The following is a 25,491-nucleotide window of genomic DNA, read 5'->3' as shown; positions in this document are numbered from 1 at the left end:
GGCCTACTTCCATTTAGAATACATGGTTCCTGGCCATAACACACACACACACACACACACACACACACACACACACACACACACACACACACACACACACACACACACACACACACACACACACACACACACACCCACACACACACACAACCATATTTTTATGACAATATGGTTTTAAACATAGGCAAGGTTATTTACCATAGACACAATTATCTACTGTTAAATTCAAAATGGCTTAAAGAAGTTTAAGGCCTGTGTTATTTCCAGGTTTTCCCGAGACTAGGAACAGAAATGTTTTTTTTTTGGCATTCACTGATTGTAAACTCTAAATCCTTCATGGTCAAACTGTCGACACTGTTATACACTGAGGCGCCTAAAGAAGAACATCTGAAGTAAACAGTCAGAACTGCAGCGTCGTGCCAACAAATCAAAGATGTCACTCCGCAATTTACCTACTTGACAGCTTTGGCTTCTTATCATTTTGCCCTTTATTTCTCAAAGTAAACAAAAATCTAGCTGTCAAAGGAGATAGCGGCCATATTTAAGCATGGGCTAAACAACCACTCATTAACAATTAGACCGAAGAGGAGTCTTGAGACTTTCTCGTTGATATTCTTGAAGCTGTTTGTCCAACTGTCTGGTGATGTTTCTGAAAAGAAAAAAAAAAGGTTATAAAAGGGAAGCAAAACATATTTTTATCCATTCAGTTTTGTGTATGTGTTTTTGCATACCTGCAGGTTATTGTAATGTCTCTGGCTTCTACAGTGTAGGTCTTTGGCAGTGCTCTCAGCTACATAGAAAACTGAGCACAGGCTACATAAATACCCCGTTTTAGGGACAACATGCTCTTGACCTGATAAGGAACAGAACGTTACAAAAAAATAACTGAGTAAATCTCTGGAACTAAACAGATTTTATTTATTATTTGTGTTTGTTTCTCACCGAGCGGGATGCTGGGGTTAAAAGGCGGCAGGTCCAAGTTATCAGTGACACAAGGAGACTGAACGCGAGATCGCTTTGCTTCAGGTTCGACAAGATCACTTCTTTGTTTCCCAAAAGCTGAAGAAGAAGAAAAAAACAAACAAACAAAAAACTGTCAACAAATCCTTTAAACCTGTCAACAAATTATTTTGCAGCTATTGCAGAAACTAATTCAAAGGTATTAATTAAAAAAAATTGCTTTGTACTGTAACACTGAAGTATTAACTTTTTTTTCCAAACAAAAATGACAAATTTCAGTCGTTCCAAATCTTCTGATTATGACAGAAAAAAATACTGGCAACCAGGAAAGCTGCTACTTTATAATTTTATCGACTTCAAAATTGATTTTTAGAACGATGCATTTAAAATCAGCTCGGTGTGAATTGTGAGCGAAAACAGTTCCTTGAACCTTTACGGGCGGTCCTTCTCTGTCCTTGCTTCTCCTCTCCTAGTCTCTGGCTATCAGCATAGTCAGAGCTGGACTGCTTCCCAGCAGATGTGGTTTCCATACTGGATTGTCTATCTGCTTCCTCCAATTTCCAAATCTCTGTTTGGCCTTCACTTGACAATCCAGACACCACTTGGTCCGGGGATGATAAGAGTGATAAGGAATCAAGTGAAGAGGGAGGCAGTGATTCTGTTCTCTCATCTTTTGTGCTTTCTTGCTTTAATCTAGTAGATTTTCTCACTACAGGAGAAAACAATAAATTCCTTTAGATTCATGTTGGTCTGACATGACTATGTAACAGATGTAGTTGTTTGTGTGTTACCATGTGTCTGTCTTGTTCTCTTCTTGGCTTGACTGCTTGTCCTGGTTGTTACCACTTTTTCTTTTTCAGCAATCTCCCACAGTTTATCAACCGTTACAAAGCTCCCATTCCCCTCTAATGCATGAAATCAAATAAAGACTCAAATTAAACTTGAAACCTTTTATTTTCATAACAGAAAACACTGTCCTATAGGTGTGCCACAGAGTACTACTCTGGGACTACTATTTTATTTCTGCAAACAAATTATTGTTAATTTTCAGTGAAAATAATGTTTAACTTTATGCTGAAACTGTTATGTATAGTGAAAGAAAGTTTCTGACTTACATTAACTCTAAAAACAGAAATGTTTCGTAGCTCCCAAAATGTTCTCTGAATTTCAATTGCAAGTTACTTTTATTATAATCTCATTTTTCTTCATTTACTTTCATTAGTTTCACATTGCAGATGGCAATAAGAAAAATAATAAGAATAAGCAATACTTTATTTATTCCATATCTGGGAAATTCTTTAAACTGACTTAAAATGCAAAAGTAAAGTAAGATCTTCAAGAAGATCTAGTCTTCCTTTTGGGCTAATTGCCTATGACTTTCCATTAATAAATATGTCAACAATAACCCAGTGTTTAGATAATTAACAGTTATTCAAAGTATTTATCTGGAAGTTTTTGAAATTTCACTGCAAAAGCAGTCTGGATTTAAATACAGAATATAGCAGACCTGTGCCATCATCCTGTTTGCAGTAAGCAGATCTTGAACTTTTCTCACCTTCATATTCAGTTGCTTTCTCCTCCCCGTCATCACCTGCTTCATCTATAGTCACAAAAGCCTACAAAAAGACATGCAAAATATTTTGCATTAAAGTTTAAATTATCACTACAAATAAAAAAGAGCACATGTTTAAAGAGCAACTTTACCTCTGGGTTTGAGGACTCCACTGATTGATTATCTTGGCAGTCTGACACAGACGGCAGAGTGCCTTTTTCATCATCTATAGTTGACTCTTCTGTACTCTGGTCTCTGGTAAGCTGATCATCGGCTATCTCATCCTCAACAGAGTCAAGAATTTGATATGTGTCCTCTTCAACAGCTACTTTATCAGACGGATCATCTTTCAGTGGATTTCTTTTTATAGTTACTTTCTTTAGTCTTCCCCTTTTTGCTTTTTCTGTGAGCATAACAGAATCATCCGAGTCCAATATTTTATAAATATCGTCCTCCTCATGTAGGTCTCTTATGAAGTGACTTCTTCTTGTTGGCGTGCTCTCTTTTACAGGTCCTTTCTCTTTTGTCTTTGGAGTTTCCTCCTTGTTTGGCGCCAGTGAATCTCTGGCAGGTGTAGGTCTGCTTCTTGTTTGTATCTTGTCTTTTTTCAAGACTTCTTTGGTTGTTCTTGTCATGATGGTTAGTGGGCCGCTATAAGCCTTGTTCTCAGTGGAGTATAAAATCTCATACTTAGCATCCTCTTTTCCATCACGTTTGTTAAAAGGCTCTGTTAATGTCTTTTTATCATTGTTTCTTCTGACAGACCTTCTTCTACCAGAACTTTCTATAGAAGAGTCATCCTGAATCGATTTATCTTCAACAGAATCTACTATCTCATAGACCATCTCCTCAGCTGCTTTATTGACCTTCTTGACGGTGCTGTCATTTCTCTCAGTCTGGGTCTGTTTCTTTGATGATTTGCCCTTCTCTTCACCCTTAGATGTTCTGTTTTCTGGTCCACTCCTCCTTGGGGATCTATAAACTCTTTTAGCTTCATCATTTTTCTTTGTTCGTTTTACATTCTTGTCAGCTTTTAACTCTGTGTCTGTGGTCACTGGCTCATCTTCCACAGAATCAATTACCTGGGATGAATCATCCTGTTCTTCTATGGCTTCTGTTTTTGATTTAGATACTTGGTCTCTGAGAGTTTCCAGTTTCTGGTTGTCTTCTTGTATTTCAATCTGAGCCTCAATTGAATCCAAAAGCTCAAAGCCTTCTTGTTTAGTGTCACCCACTGAGGAGCCTCTGTTGTCCTGCTTTTCTAAAGTTATTTGGTCAGGATCTTTGGAAACTTTAAAAGATTCTTCTAAAATCAATTCCTCTTTTCCCCCGCTTCCATCTCCACTGGTCCTTGGAGTTTGGTTCCCACTTGAATCCAACACTTCATTTTTATCAGCTGAATCTTTATCAGAATTGTCATCTCCTGTCATTTCCTCAGACAGCTTATTTACTGTGGAACCTTCATCTTTAACCAGATGACTGTCCCCTTCAACTGTAGTTTTTTGGTCTTCTGTAACAATTTCTAACATATGGAGAGAAGCATCTGTTTCCATTTTACTGGAGCCCTCTGTGCAGACCTCATAGTTTCTCTCAAGCAGTCCATGCACTTGCACAAGTCCAGCTGAGTCAGTTTCCGTGTCGTTATCTTTGTTCCTGTCTTCAATTATCTGCTTATCACTTTTCTCATTGAGTGAATCAAGGATTTGGTAATTTTCATCATCCCCCTCATCCTCTTGATGTTTGACATTATCCTTTTTCCTGTCTTCTCTTTTGTTTTTCTTCAACTCTTTTGTGTCATCCTTAAAATCGGTTAGATCAGTCTCTACTGTTGCTTCAACAGCTACTGTTGATGCCATCTTTGATGTACAGGTTTTATAATTTAAGGATGAGGAATTTAGCGTTTCTTCTGGAGATTTGAACTTAGGATACGTTTTCCGATCAGGGGAGGCAGGAAGTGGAATCGACAGTGAAGAACGGGTCTTTCTGACCCTAGAAGAAAAGGTGCTTTTCTCAGTGGTTTCAGTCGGCTCAGATAAAGAGGAAAATGAAGAGGCAGAGCTCTTAGAGTCTTTTGAAGACCTTGTTAAGGTCTGTTTTAAGGTAGATGACACATCTGAGCTTCGCCCTTCTCTTTTCTCTCTGGAGATCTTTTTAGCTAAAGAAGAACGTTTGCGGTTGACATCTTCTTCTGCTATGTCTTCACCAATTTCATCAATAACAACAAAGTCCTCCATGTTGAAATTTTCATCATGTTGCTCTGAAGACACAATTTCATCCACAAAATCATCCTGTCAATGAAAAGAGAGCAAAGAACAAACTCTGAAGCACTAAAATGGTTGGCTTAATAATCACTGCTGAAATACTTTGTGTAACTTCAACATCCTACATCTTATATTGAAATGCAGTTTTAAAAATAAGAAACTTTGCAAATGTTTGCACTAACTTTATCCTCGCTCTGTGTACTGCTTCCTTGAATAGTTCTTGTGAAATTGTGAAATTCAACAAAGTGAGTGTCCAGGTCAGGGTTGGGTGTGTTCTCACTGAAGTCTTGTAGACACTCTTTGAGGCTCTTCAAACTGAAATTAAAATGAAATTAAAAAAAAAAAAAGAAAAAAATTATAGTAAAAGCTGTTTAGTTCTCAAAGAATGACTGACTATAAGATGAATTAGTGAAGCAAGAAATGCACACATCCAAGTTCTCAGCTAGTATTCCTGAACAAATAAGAGGTGCGACTTTTTTTTTTTCTTTTCATTACTGATTCTTTTTTATTTTATTTGTATTCTTTCACTTATTGTTGCATGTGTGTTGTTGCTGCCTGTGTTTGAGTAATTTCTGTAACTGTGAGACATCTGCTGCTGCCTATCTTGGCCAGGTCTCCCTTGAAAAAGAGGTTTTTAATCTCAATGGGATCTTCCTGGTTAAATAAAGGTTAATAAATAAATAAATAATTAAATGAATCAGTTAACCTCTTCAAAAGTTGATTCTGTTGATCTGGACATAGCGTTTTCAGAGGGAGTAAAGGTTTCGTCACCCAATCTTATAACACTTTTATACCACTCAGATGAACAGAATCAACTTTTGGAGATTGACATACCTGGATGATTGAGCAGGCATCAAGAAATCATTTAACCTACTTCCAACTGTGCCAAATTATATGAAAAACAAATTTTACTAGACTTTTCTGGTGTAATGTTGTATTGTAATGCAGTGTAGTTTTTAAAAACATTTGTCCAACCAACAAAAACTAATGGTATTTAGTTATCCACCCACAGTGGCTCAAATGTTCACTGAATACTTGATTCATCCTCACGTGCCTCTAACTAAATTTGACTTGTTTTTTGAGATGAAGCAGTAATCATACTGAATACAATTTATTACTACTGCTGAGATGTTTCGGCTCCCTAAACAAAAAAACTTAAAGAGTAATTACAGGAAACAATACTCACGATTCAATGCGTCCAACTTTGCTCCTGTATAGGAGAAAAAAACGGAATGGGTCAACTCAAGAATAAGTAACGACAAGCCCAATCTTATAGACTCTTTTAAATACCGTATTTGTATTTATCTTGCCATAACAAACATACCAAATCTTGCTCGTAGCTATGTAGTCTCTTGAGAAGATATTCTCCAACACTTTTGTTACACCACTGGATTCAGCCATTTCAATGTATATCTGAGTTAGAAGAAGAGAAAGAACCAAAGGAGGAAAAATTAAAACAAGAATAAAATATATGTCTCTAGCCAAATAGGAAGGTATTACAAACACAGGTTTGCTAAAGTAGGTAGGAACATAACATTTGGCAGACAGTCCCGTATTTTTTAATTCTTTAAGAATTAAAATGGATGAATGAAATTTAAGAGCAGCAAAATTATTTTGCTCATCATGTTTTTTGTTGACACATTGTTCTTCCTCTTGCAGCATTAAAAATCAGAACTTTCAACAATCTTTCATTTTGTGCATGCTGTTACAGCATTATTACGTTGAGAAGAACTGCTGGTCTCTTATGCAGAAAAAACCGACAGTTTCCTAAAGGTGCATTTGCAGAGGTGTTCAGTACTACAAAACCCTTTGCACAAATTTTTCCAAAACAAATGGATTCAAATTGGTCTCAATAAGATGCTAATAATCCTTAAGCTTACATACTTTTGCCTATCAAAATTTGTATAACAATTAATTAAAATATGATAAGGTTCTAGGTCACATTTGTGCACCCTTATAATGTATTTCGCATCACAGGTTTCACCAGCTTTACTGGTTTACCTTTTTGAAAATTACATTTAGGACTTTCTGAATATTTTACAGCTGGTTTGAACAAAACACAGCAGAAAAAGATCTGCAGACACTGACAATCGCTGTGCTCTACACTAAAATGTAAAATAAATGCTACTGTTTGCACTATTGTACCCTGTTGGCAAGCGGCAGGAATCTGACAAAAGAAGCAAAGGATGCCACCACATCCATGACCATTGTGACAAGGGACATCAGCATTTCAGTGGTCTCCACACACAGCAGTCGCTCCTCCAGAGAGTCTGAATCTGGAACGTGCTGAAAAACAACCAAGAGTTGTTGTGTAGGATGTGGGAAAAACATAAAACTGCAGCTTTACATCAAAACAGATTTATTCAGGTGACGAGAGACTTACAGCATTGCTCCATTGCATCATGGTTCTGTACATTGTCTCCTGAGAAAAGATTAAATGACAAATGTTAAAATTTTAAAGAAAAATGTTATCGCGTATTGTTTTTAAATTCATAAATATACAACCAAACTTGTGATCAGAGTAATTTCTAAAGGGTGAAGAATAAATATAAGATTTTGTTTCATAATTAAACCTTATTTAATGCTGATTCGTGCATTATGCATTTATTGACAATTACTGACACTTATCGACGGATTATTAAAGTTCGGTCTCTGACAAAAAAACAAAAACAAAAAATTTAATAAAAAAATAAAACAAAAAAATAAATATCTTGGTATTAAAATGTGACAAAGTATCATTTCAGTAGGATCAATTATAGTATCCAAAATTCCAAAATGTGGGTTTGCTTGGGAAAAGCAAGATGGTATCGTGTTGATCAGTTAAGCTTTCCCCAGTTTCCATACCTGACTGGTCCCAGGATGCATGTCCTGTAACACAAAATGGATGTCGAGCACCCGGCCTCCAACAGAAATTGGATTTTTAATGTGATCTTGGACAAAATCACAGCACGCATTCCAGTCACTGAAAAACACAAAAGCCTGGAGGCAATTCAAGAAGGAAAGATTAAAGACCATGACAAAGTTCTATAAATATGAAATATCTGTTTGTATCAGTCTGCAGATGCTACTCCTTACCCTCCTCTGCAGAGGTATTACTATCAAGTTGTAGAACAGTACAGTATCCAGGAAATAATGCTGCACCAGCCTGGTGACGTCCTCGTACTTGTAGTTTTCTTCTGGCAAACCAGTCAACATGATTGTGGAGAACCTGGAACCTTGAGGCTGAGCTTTCTACAAGACACAAGATTCAAAATCAAAAGAATCTTGAGGGTTAAAGGAAAAGAAGAACTGTAACACCTGTACAATATACTTCTTTTGATGAACTGGTTACATTTCCACCCAGTGTGTGTTTGCACATCAGATATAATTTTGCTAACTTCCTATGCACAGTGGTTGCCAATGGTTAGTTTGGAATATTAAAAGTTACTCGCTCCAAGTTTGGGTCAACTTTAACAATTCAAGACAGTAATTTGCCATGTCAGATAGCGTGCAGGTTCTGTAATATGAGAGCCATAGCCAGCATTAACTAATATAAGCCCTGGTCTCCAGGGAAAAAAAGTGTATTATCCATATGAGCGTTGAAAGGTGTTGGCTGTTGCCACCTTGTCACAAAAATAGTACTGTGTCTAAAAAGTCTGTTATTGCTTTAAACGTGAAAAAGATTTTTTTGAGATTGCTTGTAGTTTATACTAATGATGGCAACTTTTCTGCAAACACTCGCCTTTGACTAACCAAGTGGTAATGACGCTTTAAAAAGTATCATGTAAACTTTAAACAGAGACCATTCCTTTCAAAGTAAAAGTCCTGCCTTGCAACTGCAACCAACATGTTTCATAGTTTCATTATGACTACTAGTAAGGGTCAAGTGTTTGTATATACTCCACATATACTACAGGCAACTGTGGCAATTCATTACCAACAAAAGAAATCACAAGGAAGTATTTTTTATGTGGCACTTGTGGAATTGAACAAATTATTTTACCGCTACAATATAATCTACAGCATTAGCATTGCCTTAACAATATAACAGATAGCTTTAAGAGGGCCTTCAGATGTTTAAACATACAGGCAACATATTAACCTTTATTCCAGGTGCAGTTATAACTATTTGTGCAAAGTGAGTTAGAGCTATGGAAGGATTGCCTACAAGCTTACAAAACATACATGACTCAAGTTATTCATTATTATCTTTTATTCATTTATATCTTTTTTTAATTAAGCTTTGAGTAGTAGCATTTGATTAAAGCATTTATTCAATATATTCCGTATATAGTTTCAGTTAGATTGTTATACATATGAGAGTGGCTTCTGTCTGGTAAAAGGTTGTGAGCTTTAGTTGGTGAGGTGAGAGGTGAGACAGAGTGCAATTGAGGTCGAGACACACACACACACACACACACACACACACACACAGTAGGTAGAATCATATTTAGGTAAGAGTTCAGACATATTTTGCTTGTAACTGCATTTTGTGCCTGCATAAGTGATAGTTTGTTGCAGGACGTGCGTCTGATGTTCCAGGGATAAGTGAAAGCAAGACGAGCTACAGGAAGCACCTGGCGTGGAGACGGAGACGATGTTCTTTTCAAACTGTGTCAAAAGTCATTGACAGAACGTTTGTGGTTTTAACTTATGCATGTGTTGTATCTGCTTAACGCAAGAGGGGGTGTAATAATTAGGGCTGGGTATCGTCACTGATTTCTAGAATCGATTCAATTCCGATTCACAAGGTCCCGAATCGATTCGATCCACGATTCGATTTAATTCGATTGATTCAATTCAATTTGAATCTGGGAAATTTTGACAGTCAGAAATATTATAATTCAGATCAGTACATTTACATATTTTTGTATCAAGAAAAAGGAAGCTGACACACGCAAGACTTTATCAAAGGTGTGAGCGTCACAGCAGATGCCTTTGTGTCAAAGTAGCTGAAGATAAAACACAGAAAAACATGAAGGTGGTTTTCCTGGCCTGGGATTTTATAAAACTATTCTGCAGTACATCAAAAACGAAAGAAAACCATTAATCAACATATGAACATTACCTCTGAAGTTACAGCGGTTTTATTAGAGACACGGCTAAGCGTTTTGCATAATTTAAAAAAGTTGAAATTTGTTCAGTATTGTACGGCAGAAATTAGGTTTTCTTTTCGGAAGTATATATAAATAAAAAAAAAAAAAACGTCGGCCGACAGCACTGTAAACAACGGTAGACTTGTGCGTAACAAGCAAGCGAGTAATGTAGAAAACAGATTTTTAGACGGGAAACTGTTCTTGAAGTACAGAGAGAGAGAGAGAGAGCTGTGCATCGTGATCAAAGCAAAACAGTAAAAGTCAGAGTGCATGACGATGACGATGACATGACGATGTTTATGTGAAGCGTAGTTTGGATCTTCTTTTGCTGCTGGTTCGGTCAATATTGTTTGGAGAGACATCAAACTAACAGCTTTAGAATCAGCGCATAAAGGGCGTGAACACAAAGCGCGGATACGCCGACAGATCAGAATCAGCGAGCTGTCTGCTTTCAGCCCCGACCGTGAGAAAGGCGACATCTCACTGATTCTGATCCGCGGATTGTGCTGTGTGTTTAAGTCTTTGTGCAGAATCCGTGTTCCTGCTCTCATTTATTGTCTTAGCTGTTTGGTGGTTGTTGAAATTTTGTGAGATGTCACCAGAGATTCTGGCATTTCGGGCAAAATAAATTTATATTAAAAAATCGATTCAGGATTTTAATGAATCAATTTTACGTTATCCAAGCCAGAATTGATTTTAATCGATAAATCGATTATAAAAACCCACCCCTAGTAATAATACCCTGATGCTATAAAACAACTGCTTGTGTATTGTTAGGAGGAGATCGACGCTGATTGTGTAAGTGTTCATCTCCCCACGCGTGTGTTCATTAGAATCACCGTTTGACCTAACCCTTCTGGACCAGTGTTGTTTTGTATCCCTCCTCAATATTTGAATCCGTAACACACTGTATACTTTCCTGTGACTGATTCTACTTAGCAACTGTCTGCAACCTCCAGGAACATTGACCAACCAGTGAGGCAATACACATATTTCCTAGGGACCGATGGATACCAAGGGTTCCCTATCAGTCTTAAAGCCTGTGTGACTGAGGCCTTAGACAGGACAAGCTTCATTAACATCAGGAAGTCAGGAAAGATCTAATTTTTTATGTTGTGTTAATCCATTAAAAAAAAAAAATCAAAAAGAAAAACAAGAGTTTGAGACTTGTTAAAATGTGCACATTTAATATAAAAATAAATCAAAATTGATGATATGAGAAGACAAGCTTACCTCAATGTCATTTAGTCCATTGACAGTCAAAAAATCTAGTAATGAAAAATGAATATAGTCACAGTCACTTACACGCTGGATATAAATTATGTGTTTCAACCGTTTCTCTCACCTGGGATGATGAACCAAGGGGAGACGGTAGGGAACACAAAGGGATAAGTGGTCATCGTGACCCAAAATGGTGAAGTGCTGCCCTGTGGAACACCAAAATTTGCTGTTGGGACAACTGCCCCTTCAGTAACATTCTTGGTGTCTGGCAATGCTTTGGATGCCAGTCTGGGTGCTGCACAAGCAAAAATAAAGTGACTGTTTGCTTTAAAATTATCTGAAGAATTGCAAAAACATTGGTTCACAATAGCTGTGTTTTAGTTTCCTTTGTGACAATTATGCTGCAATTATTACCATCACTTTATGGCTTTAGTTTGTTGTTGCTGCTGCTAATCAAATGGTTTCTTTTCCCATAATGCTCATTATATGTAACTTCAAATTCAACTGGCAAGATACCAAAGACCAAACTCCCTCTGTTGCATCTAGGGGTGCATGAGTCAATTTAGGCCACCGCACAAAAAAAAAAAGAAAAAAAAAGAAAGAAAAAAAAGAAAAGATAAAATGCCTTTAAATATATTATATATTAAATATCTCAGAGTTCTGAAGTTAAAGTTATATTTCTGACAGAAAAAGTCAGAATTTGAAAAGAAGCCTTGATTAACCCAATTGTTGTTTTTTTCAGCAGCCCTAATTCTCTTTTGAACTTATCAATGTGTGCACATTTATCATTGCTTTTTACTTTCAATTAGGCTTGGGTTAAAATATAACAAATTAATAATTATGAGCATTACGAATGAAAATACTTGCCCAAATGAATCACAAACACAAAATAACTGATAAAAATTTGTAAAACATTATTTTTAACAGTAAGCTAAATTTTTACTAAACTTTATTTAACCACATGTTACCTATGTTTATTGTACTGTGCTACCTAAATTTGTTACAACTTTTGCAAAGTGCAACTTATGTGTATTTTTCTTATTGTCATAAAAAACAAATACTTACGTTGTGATGTGCTTTCAATTCGTGGTATTTTCAACCTGTACACCGTGTGGCAAAAGCCCCGTCTGAGGAGGCTGTACCAAACTCCGAGTCGATCAGCATCATAAATTGAATTAAATTCGACAAACACCTGGATAACACATAAAAATATTGGAGATAAGATGCACAGAATTCGCCTAAACATGAATGTCTAGGTAAGTGTGTGTGTGTATACCTTGTTGAGCAAAGGCAGATAGTTTTTCACAGAATCAATCTTTTTCAAAGCTTTTCTGAGATCCTTGGCTTCCCTTTGTGAGATGTTCTTGATGTAGATTATTGCTGATCCATCATCAGTCATCTCCTGCTTCGAGAAAAGGTACATTTTCAAACTAACCGGAGACACACATACATCAGTACTACTTCTCTCCAACTAAACACGACTGCTGATGGTTTCCAAAGGTTTTAGCACAAATAAAATATTTTTACGTTCCCATGATATCATGATAGAAAGATCAAAAGTATTTCATACATTTCAAAAACTTTTAATGACAAATAAATCAAATGCATGCAAATGCATGTAAACATGTATTTATTTATTTATTTGAAAATTAAACAAATTGTATGAAAAACAAAATTTCTGCCACTTCTAAAACTTTTATCCATGGTTTTATAGATTTAATGTGATAAATTGTAAACCACCAGCAGTAATTTTAATTCACATTTTAAAAAAGAGAGTAATTTAATACTTTATTACTTACATAAGGCAATTTTTTCATGATAGATTTATAAAATCCAAACTGAAAGAAACAAAGGTAGATGGTGGCAATGGTAAATATCCAGCTAATGTAAAAAAACGAACAAACTTCAGATTCAGTGCATTGAAAATACAATTTTTTTATTTATTTTGTTTTATTTCACAATTTTAAATTGTGAAATAAAACATATTACTGACATTACTTTCTATACTACTTTCTGATTGTAATATATTAATCGAAATCTATATGGCCTAAACAATGTTTGTTTGTTTTTTGTTTTTTTTTTTTTAAATGAGATGGCTGAGCTATTATCCTACGTTATCAAAGCATGACAAAAATCTTATTCTTAGGTTGATTAGGTGTCTTCTCCTGTTTTTACATTTATATCTTTTTTTAAACCAGATTTTCGGACTCTCAACTTTGCTCAGGCACTACATGAACCCAGACTGAAAAGGTCACACCTAGTTCTACTGATAGACACCATACATTTGTTAATGAAATTTGATTCTGCTCAATGCTTTGAAAAACAGATATAAAATTACTTTCAGTCTAACTTCCTTTAAATAAGAACCATAGAACCAAACCATGGGATGAAGGTCACGGATAATTTATATAAATGCTTTGTTTTAAAATTACATTTTTTAAATGTTGCAATAATAATCAGCAGTATTTTACACTTCTGCTTACTGGATTCATTGGAAGGGCGTAGCTCAAGGGCTTCAAATGAAGTGCAGACTTATTGAGAACAAAGCTGATCTTCTTTGTGGCTCTGATGATGTTTTGCATGTCTTGCACAGTAGGCATGAGCACAAAGGCCTAAAAAGAAAATTTAGAAAACACATTAATTAGTATTCTAATCAGCTACAAGCTCTGATAAAGGAACAAGGAGAGATACAGCCAAAAGAAGTGAAAGTAAAAAAGAAAGTTTCCCAAGTCCTATGAAAAACTAAGTAAACCCTTGGTGCTTTTATAGGAATTAAGAGTACAAGTAGCACTCAGGTGCTGCTAAACAAAAGTGTTCGATTAAATCATATCACTAAGTGGAAGCATTTCTATAAAGTAAAAGTTTATAAAGATTTTACAGGTAGAAGTAAAGAAAAGAAAAGACGGTATTGCAATGACAGCGCCAATGCCCAGACCTTAATCAGATCGAAATGCTGTGGAGGGACTCTAAGAGAGCTGTGCATAAATGAAATTTCTATGAACAGTATTAAGGTTGTAAATAAGAGTGGGCCAAAATTCTTCCAAAACAATGTGAGAGACTGATAGTCATAGAGAAAGTAACTACTTCAGGTTGTTTCTGCTAAATCATAGGGTTTACTTCATATATGAAAGGATTCCATAGAGTCCTGTGAAAACTTGTCGAATGTCTGTATATGCAGAGCATTAATAAACCTGGTGCCTACCATGCGCATCTGAGGACTAACGTAGATGTTTTCGTCCAAATATTGAAATCCGAATGGGATGAGTAGATTGGCAACCTCCTCTTCTGTGTAGCAGTCAGCATATTCATCATATTTTGGCAGGTAGGTGATTAACAACACTTTATTTGTAAACTGGAAAAAAAGTGATGGTTTGGGTGATTTTAGATTTTTAGATTAAAAAAAGTTGACATATTAATTTTTTTTTACATTAGTACAAAAATACATAAATCCAGGTCTGTTTAAAAAAAATAATCACTCCCATTTGTAAAAGCTTTACATTACTTGTACACTCTTCATTGTTTACTGTGTTATGTTCTTATGTTGTTTTCCATCTCCGTATTGAGTAAGTAATGAAGGGATATTGTGACGTAATTATATAGACCATAAAGTTGGGGTAGGTGTAATGAGAGTAATGTGTTTGCAGTAATGAGTAGAGGATGGAAACGCTTTTAGGTTTCACGACAGAGGTAACCAGTGCTACAAAAACCATCTGCAAAGATATAATAGTGTCTCAAAGGTCAAAGGAGTGTTACTCCCTGGGACCAACTTGGAATTTACCTGCGTAATGTAAGCTACATAGGTACATAAGGTAGATTGTACTGGACAAGACTGTCTATGTCAGTCTGTGAATCTAAATCTATCCCTCTAGAAGACAATGAACCTTTCATAATGCAATTGTTAAGAGGACTATAAAATATTTAAGCATAATACGAATTAAATGACACCTGTTTTCATTTAATTGGAACACAGGTGGATAAATTGACTAAAAAAAAAAAAAGAGCTCAGTATTAACGTTATCTACAGTGCAACTGGCATTAATTACAGTGCTTAAGGATTGATGGTGCTGAAACATCCAGTGGCGTCAGCCTTATTGATGTATGACAATGTAGGGGTAATACATTAGACTCTAGACTTCAGCTTTTGATATTAGCAGATTGCCAGATTTTGGATAGAAAACGCCGAATTGGGTGATTGTTTGCTTTCCAATTTCTTAGGTTTTATTACTACTCGGTTAGTAGTTAGCAAATGTTTGCAAACAAGCTGCTATCTGTCATCCAAACTGCACCAATCTGCTACCTATAGGGAAATTGTAAAGGAGGTTTTGAGTCAGCACACTCATTGCAGCTGATTTCACCAGGGACCACTCACAAAGTAGTAGTGGAATAAATTTCCCTTGTGAGCATGTTTTATTTATTTATTTATACTATCTGTGCTCAGTGGTTATATCATATCCAATATAGCGGACAACTCTTAGGCTGTCCAAATGATCTCATTTGAGAAACCTGATAACTCTTCTTTCAGAAGCCCATAATGCCATGATAAGTCCCAGAAGTCCCATAATAATAGCCCATAATAAGTTGTAAGGTCTTTAAAAACCTGTTGATAACCTGTATATTACTACACTTCACACTATTTAGGGTATTTTCTTTGAGTGTCATCTAAGAATGACGAGAGTGAATGTGATTGAACCAATGTATTAAAGAACGAGATGCAACTCCTAACATATTTGTAAAATGGGAGCACATGTTTGAAACTTAGTGATGAATGTAAGTGCTTTAGAGAAAACTTACATTTGGTCTTAGTGCTTTCCTAAAACCTGAACAACCTGAAGTGAACTTTGTGTACATTTCATCCAGCTTCTCCCCAACAGTCAGGGAGGTAACAGTGGAGTCTCCTGTATTTCCAGACTTCAGTGGTTCTGTGTCTGTTGCCTCAACATTGGCTTTGGTGAAATCCTCCTGCTGCATCATCTCATTGGATGTTAAACTTGTTGTTGCACCAACCTTGTCTTTGTCGTCAGATACCACTGCAGATTCTTGGGCTGCCGTAATCGAGCCCGTTTCTGCTTCAGAAGCCACCACTGAGCACCAGCTTAGCTGAGAGATGGTTTCTGTGACTTTATTTGGTTCAGTAACGTTCGTGTTTGTAAATGTTTCCACCTGGCCTGACTCAGTAGGTGCAACCACAGATTCAATAGCACTGGTTTCACATTCACTGGACTCAACTGTTTTTTCAGAGCCACCATTGTGAGGCAGAACTGAACTTCTGAATGGAAGTTTTGAAGCTGCTTCTTTTGCCTCAACCAACTCCACTCGTCTTATTGCAGGCACATTACTTTTTTTTGCTGTTTTCATTTTTTTTGAAGAAAATGAGACCAACAGAGAGGTAATCCTTCCTGTGGAAGTGGATTCAGTGGTTTGAGGTGGAATAATACCAAACTTGGAAGATTCACTGTGAAGGAAACATGTAAATGGAAAAAAATGAGACAAAAATAGAGAAATACAAGGAAATGTTTTGAATGATATGGTCAACTCTGTCAGACAGTCCTTCCTTTGTAAGGCTTTATATCCAAACATATGATTTGCGATCAAACATTTCTGGGAATCAGCAAATAAAATAAAGTATACCTGATTTAAATTTGTTTGTTAGGTGTGTATGGACTGCTGATTTCAGATTACTAAGTGGAAGTCCCATTCAGTCCACTTGCTTTTGTGCCTCTGCTTCACTACTCCGGTGTTTTAAAAAGTAACAATTAAAACCTAAATTTAACTTTGGGGAAGTGTATGAAGTTGCAAGGAGCCACATCTAAAAGTCAGAGTTAACAGTAAAGAAATCTACTATTGGATGGCCCCCCAATGAAAAAAAACACAACAGTGGGAAGGAAGAACTTCCTTTTAACAAGAAGAAACCTTCAACAGATCCAGGCTCAGTGAAGGGCAGCCATCTGGTGCTGTTAGGGCTGAGGTCTGATTTGTCATTTTTAAAGACTGATAACTTTTTGATGGCACCTTCTTATACCTGCAGAGTTTATGCTAAACAAACTGTGATCTAAGTTAATAATACTGATTCCTTCCTGTGATTAAAATAAACTTTAAGCACTTTTGGACTAAATATTGATTGTAATAAGGTACAAGTTAAAAAGGAGGTACAGCAACTACAGCAAATTCTAATTATATTGAATCAAACAAATTAATTTTTTTCCCTCTCACAGAGGACACAAAATGCTGCTGGTATAGATGAATATTTATAATTATGGGAAAAAAAAAAAAAAAAAAAAAAAAAAAAAAAGAGTACATGTGAGGCATGTCTTACTGCTGAGGGCGCTTCTTTTGCTCTGTTGTACAAGTTAGAAGAGGTCTCTTAGAAACAGCATCCTTTAAAAAAAAAAAAGATTTATTTTGGATTACTCTGATTACTGATTGTGCATACTCTCAAATTAAAGACAAATAAAGATAGAAGAGGTTAAATACCTTTCCTTTCACAACAGCGACTTGCACTCCTTTCACACTGAGTTTCTTCATTTTTCTCAATTTTTCAGCATCTTCCTCCTTCTCAAAACACGCGACTGCCTATATATATATAAACATCCAAGATGATTGCTTACTACAATTATGAACATCAGCTCACAACGTATTCATTAACAAATTCCTAAATTTAAAAGGTCTTTGGAAATCTGCTTTCTTTAGTTAGAATTAGGCATTGTTACGTTTATTCACTTTCTTTCTTAAGTCTCAAGCCTTTAAAAGCCACATCCAGTGAGTTACTGAACTGCTGTTTTAGCCCTGCAACAGTAACTTGCACATGTTGATCCAGAGCAGGAAACGATATTCCAACACAGAAAATTTAACCCTTTATTGATTACCTGTAGAAGTAACTTTACGTTGAATATCAATAACGTTTTGTTTGACACATTCTGAAACAGATTCGACAACTTCAAGATGGCTCTTAAATTCTGATTGGGATTTATACATGCAAGTCATTAACCAGCTTCATTAAGAATACTGACTGCTCAGCACGACACTCTAGACCAAACAGCAGTTCCTTGTTAATGACGTCAGTGCAAAGATGTTTAGGATAAAGATTTTATGCCAAGTAGCAAAACAAAAGCAAAGTAGAAGGGCACTCCATCATCTCCAATATCAGTATAAAAGCAATTGCAAATTTATCATTTAGTGGGTTTCTTCCTCTTTCCATGCTCCGCCACTTCCCACGTAATTAAACTTTGATACCTATCACATACTTTGTTATTGCTAATGTGGAAAGATGAAATGGTACACTTTTACAGCAAAAAGACATACACACTCTTTTTACTCTAACTGTACATACCTGCAGTTTGGCCCTCAACAATAGAACTGACTTGGTTTTTCCAAAAAACCCCACAGCAGCAACCACATCATTGTATGAAATTGAATCATAAACCCCTTCCAGCCTCACCATGGTTGGAGGTAAAGGTTTATCACACTATGAAAACAAAACAAAACAGAAAAAAGACAAAGTTACACCAAATATAGATGTGATCATGACAGGATGAATCCAGCTGTTTTTTAAATATATTATTTGTTGTAGATGAACACATCGGTGTCCAGCCTTTACAAAATCAGCAGCAACTCCTGACACATTGTTACTGATCAAGGCATTGAGCAGTGACTCACATAAACAAAATTACCATATGTTAACTGCCTGTAACCAAACAAACACACCAACCTTAGGTTTTGCAGAGAAAATTGCCCATCTCTTCTGGAAGATAGGTTTAGCTTCGGGGGTCTTGGAAGTCAATTCCCTTCTTGCTGGACGGCAGGATGACAATGAAGGGGCAGCAGTTGATAATGGCTCATCCAGTAAGACAGGAGCCAAATTTTTCACCACCATCTCCAAGTCAGGCTGTTCGGGCAAAGACTGAACATCTGCAGGGACAACGATGGCAGAAAAAAACAGCCTTTCACTGTACACTACCAATATGATTAAATACAGAGCTACAAAAGCACTTTATTGAAAACAACACAAGTTATTTATTGTTATTAAGTCAATTTTAAAGAAAACACACAAAAAAAATATCTGGTTGAGGCTGGTTTCCTCTATCTTTTACAGTATAAACTAGTAATATATTTGTGTTTAGCAAGTGTAAATTAACCACAGAATAACCAACTTGTGCACTTGGTTAACTTATAAAATACAAAATGTTTGCAATTTATCAGACCTGGAGTGTCCTGTAGCTTCATTGTACTTTTCAATTTCTTTGGTTGAGGGGATGACCTCTCCATTGATGGCTGTCTTTTAAGGCCTCTGCTAAGTTTCTCATCTCTTCTTCTCGGGTCAGACCATTGCTCATGGCTCCTCAGGTCTGACTGATGACGGTAGGAGTTGGGGTTTTTATAACGTGGTGAGCTGGAAGGACAAATCAAATTCAAAATTTCTAAAAATGACAAAACGGCTGAAAGCGATATTAGCAATATTTCTGACATGTAAAAATGCTGATATTAATGTTTGTCTCCAACTAGTGAGTACCTGTGAGTATGTCTGGAGCTGTGTGGGGATCGTGATCCACTCTTGATTTTCTCTCTTCTACCCTCAGAGCTGTGGTGGTGTTTGTGAGGGCTGTGTGAATGAGAAGAATAGCTACTAGGGCTACACCTTCTTCCATTTGAGCCATGCCTTTGGCGTGGGCTGTGTGAGCGAGAGCGAGAACTCTCATGTCTGGTTTTCTGATGACGATGCTGGGAAGTTTCAGCAGATGTGGAGGGCATGGGATTGTTTTCTGTGCCTACATCACTAAAGGATATTAATAAAGAAATGAACGGGTAAACAAATAAAAAGGAAATGCTGCAAAGCTTCTGTGATTGGTTTTTGCCTGATGACAAATATTGTTACCTTGACAATGGTACTACACTACCATCCCACTCTGGGTACCAGTGGGATGAAAATAAAATTTAGAAAAGCTATTTCAAACAGCAACTATTAAAAACCAAAAGCAACTACAGGAGGTATCCTAAAGAATGGTTTCTGAAAGAACTGATTAACCCTTAAAGATTATCAACAATGTTTTTGGGTGGCTCATATTCTGTCAAATAAACTGCTTTAGAGGACCTAAGGTATGGAACATATAGCACACCCTAGAAGTAGTAAAATAAAATTACATCAGGAGGTTTCTGTCGAGTCTACCCCACAAGGTCTGGAAAAACTGTGATTCTCACTAATCAATCAAAAAAAAAAGGACAAAGATCTTTAAAATTTGTAGTTAAAAGGAAGACAGACTGACTGTATCTGGAGGAGTTTGCAGTTTTCAGTATGAATGCTGGTATTCTGGTGTAAGATCCAATCCTAAGACACAGAAAACAAGAAGAAATGTAGTGTTATCAGTTTTAATGCCGCCAGCCTTCAGTTCAGTTACCATTTGAAAACACAAATAAACACAACTGTGGCCTCAAGTCCCTTACGGCTCAGTCATACTAAAATGCAGTAGTAAAAATAGCAGGGGAGAAAAAAAACAAACACTGCTGGTCATCCAGTGATTGCACTGATTTTAATTTTGTTTTTTTTGGTCCAAGTAGTTGGTTTCCCCCATAGGTTGAGTGTGCAATATCCTAAACCTCTGTGTGGCCATCTTTAGTCACAATGTAATTACACAGGTTGCCCAATGGAAGGTAACCAGTTTACAAACAACTACAGTCTATTATGGATTGACTGACCCATGATCACAAATTGCCTGTGACTCATTTCTTTCCAATAAGGTTGGGAAACTGTTCTAGTTATAGTCCTACATAAAAACTGTTGTCTATATGACTTGGAGTTAGGGCTGGGCTATATCACACTGTTCACGGTACTACCGGTGTAATGTTGGGCAACGATAAGAAGATGAAATATCGCGATAGAACAGGGGTGTCAAACTCAAATACACTGTGGGCCAAAATTCAACACTGGAACAAAGTCGCAGGCTAACGTTAATATTTATTGAAATATATTTATTCCTCCAGATATAAGAATGAATCTTTTCTTATGGACTCAAACACGTTTTGCTGAAAAACTGAATATGGAACAAGCAAAGCTTAATAGTAAACAATATATATATTAGCTGTATAATACCAGTAGGCCAGCTCTAATAGTAATTTGGTATGGCTTCGCGGGCCAAATGTAATTAGGCTGCGGGCCAAATTTGGCCCGCGGGCCAAAGTTTGACACCTATGCGATAGAATATGGGTAAAACGCGCATGTGCACTGCCTTTGTTTACATACACACATGGCGGCGACGCAGAATGAGAAGAGCGAAAGTGGATCATTGAATGAAACGGATGAACCAGAATAGGTTTGTAAAAATGCTGCAACTTCAGTGGTGTGGAACTGGTTTGGCTTTCAACCATTAGATACACAACAAAGCACTATTTTTGGTAGAGCATGCTAGCGGGCCGTCGTTATTACCGTGTTGTTTGGAAAATACGGCACACTTAAAATCAATCCTTTGATTTTTCTGAAAATCGACAGTGCCCCTTATAATCCCGTGTGCCTTATGTATGAATTCTGGTTGTGTTTACTGACCTCGAAACAATTTTATGTACACGGTGCTCGAAAATCTGTCAGATGTTTCAGTATGACTTTGCTAAGCTACGAAGCCGCACCGCTTGATGGATTGTCGGAGCATTACGGCTATCGTAGGCAGGAGCCTCGCGGAGTGATACGTACTGTGCTTCAACATAATATTACAGTATTGTGTGTGTATAACCTTTTTTACGTTTTGTGGATATTATACATGGTTATGCTGAGGATATGTCGGCCAATTTCCACTGGAAATGCCTTTTGGTTAAACTGTCAGCAAGGAATTTGCATTTGCACTGTTACGTTTTTATATAACTTTAATGCACTTAAAAAAGCTGCTTGTGTAAGTGAAAATACATTGATGTTTTCTCTTTTTTTTTTTTGCACTAATAAAGTTGTGGGGTTGTAAAGTATTTTGTCTAGTGTCAATTATATCGTCAGTTATATCGTTATCGCAAATTTTCAAATGTATATCGTGATAAATATTTTTGGTCATATCGCCCTGCTCTACTTGGAGTTACATTGCCACCCTGCAGCAACTAAATCTGTTTGTGGAGGAAACTTCTGTTTCAGAATTATGAGGTTCTGGCTGAACTCTTAATGTAAATTCAGGTTTATGTACATTTCAGTTTATATAGACAGCAACAGATAAGCGTTTTTCTATCATTTATCTCAGTTGATTGGCATATTACTACAATGAGATGGCATATAATTGCTAATTCGACCCCATTCACACACAAACTGGTAGCAGAAAAGTTCTGTCTTATTGCCACTTTGTTATAGTATTGATACAGCAACGTTTTGAAGACAGCAACTGGCTTAGTAATCCCCATCTTCGAAGCAACTATGTCAAAGGCAATGTAAATTCATTGTACATGGGCCAAGTAATTTGAGTCGTACCGCAGTCTCCTAACACTGTTTTGCCTAGTGTGACTGCAGCATTAGACAGTCAAATTTTGTTCATCACTATGATGCCCTGTGACATTATGCAACACTAACTTGGACGTATATCCAGGTTGTCGAGGAAACAGCACTAAGCAATAAACCTCAAAAAGCATGTCATACATTTGTATAGACAAAGACTTTGATTACATTTTGAAAAATATGATAGATGATAATCATAGAAGTAACTACAGTTCAGTCCATAAGTTTTTGGACAACTGCTAAATTTTTGTGATTTTTCCTCAGTATGCCACTAGATTTGATGTGGCTGAATTCCGATTCATTTTCAGACTTAATTTATCTCAAACTTTTTCAGAAGCTCAAAAGTAACTGTACAAATGCACATAGTCTTAAAAGATAATGACTTCCTAAAGTCCTGAACCCATACGAACTCCCAAATACTGTTTCCTTCTTTGAGATGCTCTGCCTTTACTGCAGGCACCTTCAATGGCTAATTGTTTGTGTGTCTCTCTCTTTTTTCAATACCTATTTTCTTTGCCTTGAGAAATTCTTGAGTTATTTCATTATCCATTTGCACTGTGAAAACACTATCTTTGCAGTTCTGCATCATTTGGCTAAAAATTGAGCGGGGAGTACAGCACTGTACAATTAATTCATCTGCTACCTCAATCAGCAGTCACTGAGACTATTCTCCTCATTCTACCAGTAGCCACACAATTCTTCTACAATGTTTGTCAAATGTGACATTCTTTGGATCATGAACTGTTCCTTTCCTTATATTGTTACAAAATTTCATATTGTTTTTGTTAATGGGTACACAGCTTACAGCTTGTGGTGCACACCTTACTGGAATACTTTTGTCAATATTACTGATTCAGTGAAACAATGTTTAAAATCAACTGAAAGTACCATTTATAGATTTTTTTTTTTTTTTTCAACAAACAGCCATCAGTTCTTCCAAATGAAAAGAAAATGAAATTGAAACTCAATCAAAATAACGTAATCTTAAAAAACTTGTCCTCCTAAACAAGGGCAAACAGAGTATACTCTTCCACCCACCTTCATATGAGCACATTGTTGTAAACACAGAGAACAGGTATGTGGAAAGATTTTTGGTGTGGCTGCAGCATAGTCTTGCTTCATGGCCCTTGTTGGGAGAGCCTTTGAAAGCTCCCTGTTTGCCAAGCACTGCTTATTGGAAGATGGAATAGTTATGGTACTTCGGGGAGAAGAAAGTAGAGAAACTGGTTTTGCAGCAGCATTCATGATCTGTTTACTCTGCCTTCTTAGCTGTTGTTGTGTCGACTTATGCTGCTTCTTGTTCATCGGTTCAGCAACCTTAGAGTCTTGTTCTTGAGTTGTACTCTCTCCCTTGGTGTGAATGTAATCATTATCGGGATGCACAACACAGACCACACTGAGAGGTGGCTGAGTTTTTAAGGCTGACTGCTGATATGTCTCTGGTTCTTTAAAGAGAACTAGCCTGGAGACCTCAGACATCTTAGGAAATCTTGAGTCTGTGTCCTTCTTCGGTGGAGAAAAAGAGCTGATGATTTCTTGAGAAGACCGGCTTGGTTGGATCTGTTGAGCTGCATTACTGCCTTGAGAAGTCACACAGACTTGGACTGAGCTCAGACTGGAAACAGTATCCTGCAGGTCAAATGGTGAAACCATCGTACTGGTTTTCCCTTCCATCATACTTTTTTGGAGTGGTTCTCTATTGTGGCTGCTACTCTCATAACAGTCCATCAACAACATACTTCTACTCCCACCATTGCTAGCTCTCTTGTCACTGCTCTTCCCAATCTCATCTACTGTATATTTGGCAGTGTGTCCAGAGTCAATCACTTTACTTGGTTGAACAGTAGGTGACATTTCATCCTGCCACATCTCTTCTCCTCTTTTTGTATTAAACCTGTCCCTTCTACTCATACTGGTGGTTGGCTGAAGATCTGAAGTACCCCTTTGATTGCGTATTTGTTGTAAGATAAAAGGCAGGTTACTAGGGGTAATCTGGTCTTCGGGGTAAGAAATCAGATATTCCAAGTCTTCTTTTTCAAGTCCAAACTGCAAAAGGATGTTAGCAGCTTCTTCTGATGTGTACTGAGGGTACCTGGACTCTGCCACAGCCACAGGTTTGTCAGGCAGTTGAGAGTCATAATCACCTAAACCTGGAATGGATTGGATATGACATTCTCCTTCACTCAGAGCAGCAAATCTACTGTCATGACTGCTTTTATTTCTATAAGAAGCCGGTGATGCATGGAATTTAGAAGAAGAATCCTCAATTTCACTTTTGTAGTTTGGCAACCAGTCCATGCCGCTATCAACATCAGAGAGTCTTTGAGAGAGCGAAGACACCGGATTGCTTGTTTCAGTGATTGATGAATGAAACTCATCTCTAGGTGTGCTAGTAAAATGACTGTCCTGAGAGTCAGCCAGAGTCATAGACCTGTTAGGGTCCCCACTTGCATGTACATCCGATAGTCCATACTGCCCCTGGTTGGAACTTTGGTTCCCAGAGGCATGGGTGTTATCCATGGGATGGGACATGATCTTATCACCCTCCAGAAGGTTATGTAGGGCTGGGGTAGCCAGGAAGGAGGATGCTGCAGTTAGACATGGAGATGGCGTGTTGAATATTGTTGGTAAGGTGCTAGGGCAACAGGCAACTACAAGAGTGCCATTTATCTATATCAGTGCAAGGTGGACGTTCAAAAGAGTCAACTCCAAGGTAACTTCTCCTCAATCACTAGTGAGATCCCTGGAAGCTCTCAATGTTGTGGCCTTTGTAGAGGCCCTGGAGCAGAAGAAGAGATACTATCCCTCAAAAATAACAAAAAGTTGAAAAATTAAAAATGGAAAATGGTGTTATTGAACTGGTGTGGGCGTCAATTTCTTGGATCGATGGAATTCATCACCTGCATGGTCTTGTCCTGATTTGCTCAGTCCTGCAAGATAGAAATGATGTCATTGATATCATGTCAGGGT

General features: G+C 37.0%; 1 protein-coding gene across 3 annotated transcripts in view; it reads right to left on the bottom strand.

The window, feature by feature from the left end:
* Nucleotides 1-264: 264 nt before the first annotated feature.
* LOC120718561 (zinc finger protein 638-like) overlaps nucleotides 265-25,491 on the bottom strand; it is a 33,785-nt gene continuing 8,558 nt past the window's right edge. The window contains exons 2-31 of one of the 3 annotated variants that reach the window (XM_040007092.1): nucleotides 23,560-25,451; nucleotides 20,327-20,388; nucleotides 19,576-19,839; nucleotides 19,268-19,455; nucleotides 18,775-18,974; nucleotides 18,397-18,531; nucleotides 17,541-17,639; nucleotides 17,383-17,444; nucleotides 15,861-16,521; nucleotides 14,272-14,421; nucleotides 13,553-13,681; nucleotides 12,869-12,907; nucleotides 12,346-12,474; nucleotides 12,135-12,261; nucleotides 11,194-11,364; nucleotides 11,082-11,116; nucleotides 7,849-8,004; nucleotides 7,618-7,752; nucleotides 7,157-7,195; nucleotides 6,919-7,059; nucleotides 6,098-6,186; nucleotides 5,960-5,983; nucleotides 4,956-5,088; nucleotides 2,665-4,800; nucleotides 2,516-2,576; nucleotides 1,752-1,865; nucleotides 1,391-1,669; nucleotides 943-1,059; nucleotides 732-853; nucleotides 265-649 (exon numbers count right to left, since the gene is read on the bottom strand). In XM_040007092.1, coding sequence (XP_039863026.1) covers nucleotides 575-649; nucleotides 732-853; nucleotides 943-1,059; nucleotides 1,391-1,669; nucleotides 1,752-1,865; nucleotides 2,516-2,576; nucleotides 2,665-4,800; nucleotides 4,956-5,088; nucleotides 5,960-5,983; nucleotides 6,098-6,186; nucleotides 6,919-7,059; nucleotides 7,157-7,195; nucleotides 7,618-7,752; nucleotides 7,849-8,004; nucleotides 11,082-11,116; nucleotides 11,194-11,364; nucleotides 12,135-12,261; nucleotides 12,346-12,474; nucleotides 12,869-12,907; nucleotides 13,553-13,681; nucleotides 14,272-14,421; nucleotides 15,861-16,521; nucleotides 17,383-17,444; nucleotides 17,541-17,639; nucleotides 18,397-18,531; nucleotides 18,775-18,974; nucleotides 19,268-19,455; nucleotides 19,576-19,839; nucleotides 20,327-20,388; nucleotides 23,560-25,053 — 7,566 coding nt within the window. In that variant the 5' untranslated portion in view covers nucleotides 25,054-25,451 and the 3' untranslated portion in view covers nucleotides 265-574. The remainder of the gene's footprint in view (nucleotides 650-731; nucleotides 854-942; nucleotides 1,060-1,390; nucleotides 1,670-1,751; nucleotides 1,866-2,515; nucleotides 2,577-2,664; nucleotides 4,801-4,955; nucleotides 5,089-5,959; nucleotides 5,984-6,097; nucleotides 6,187-6,918; nucleotides 7,060-7,156; nucleotides 7,196-7,617; nucleotides 7,753-7,848; nucleotides 8,005-11,081; nucleotides 11,117-11,193; nucleotides 11,365-12,134; nucleotides 12,262-12,345; nucleotides 12,475-12,868; nucleotides 12,908-13,552; nucleotides 13,682-14,271; nucleotides 14,422-15,860; nucleotides 16,522-17,382; nucleotides 17,445-17,540; nucleotides 17,640-18,396; nucleotides 18,532-18,774; nucleotides 18,975-19,267; nucleotides 19,456-19,575; nucleotides 19,840-20,326; nucleotides 20,389-23,559; nucleotides 25,452-25,491) is intronic. The other 2 variants (XM_040007094.1, XM_040007095.1) reach the window with 2 other exon arrangements.

This window comes from Simochromis diagramma, unplaced genomic scaffold (genome assembly GCF_900408965.1).
Source record: "Simochromis diagramma unplaced genomic scaffold, fSimDia1.1 OVJJ01000531.1, whole genome shotgun sequence".
NCBI classification, from domain to species: domain Eukaryota; kingdom Metazoa; phylum Chordata; class Actinopteri; order Cichliformes; family Cichlidae; genus Simochromis; species Simochromis diagramma.
The sequence above is the reverse complement of the archived record's forward strand: the minus strand, read 5'-3'. Positions and strand labels throughout refer to the sequence as shown.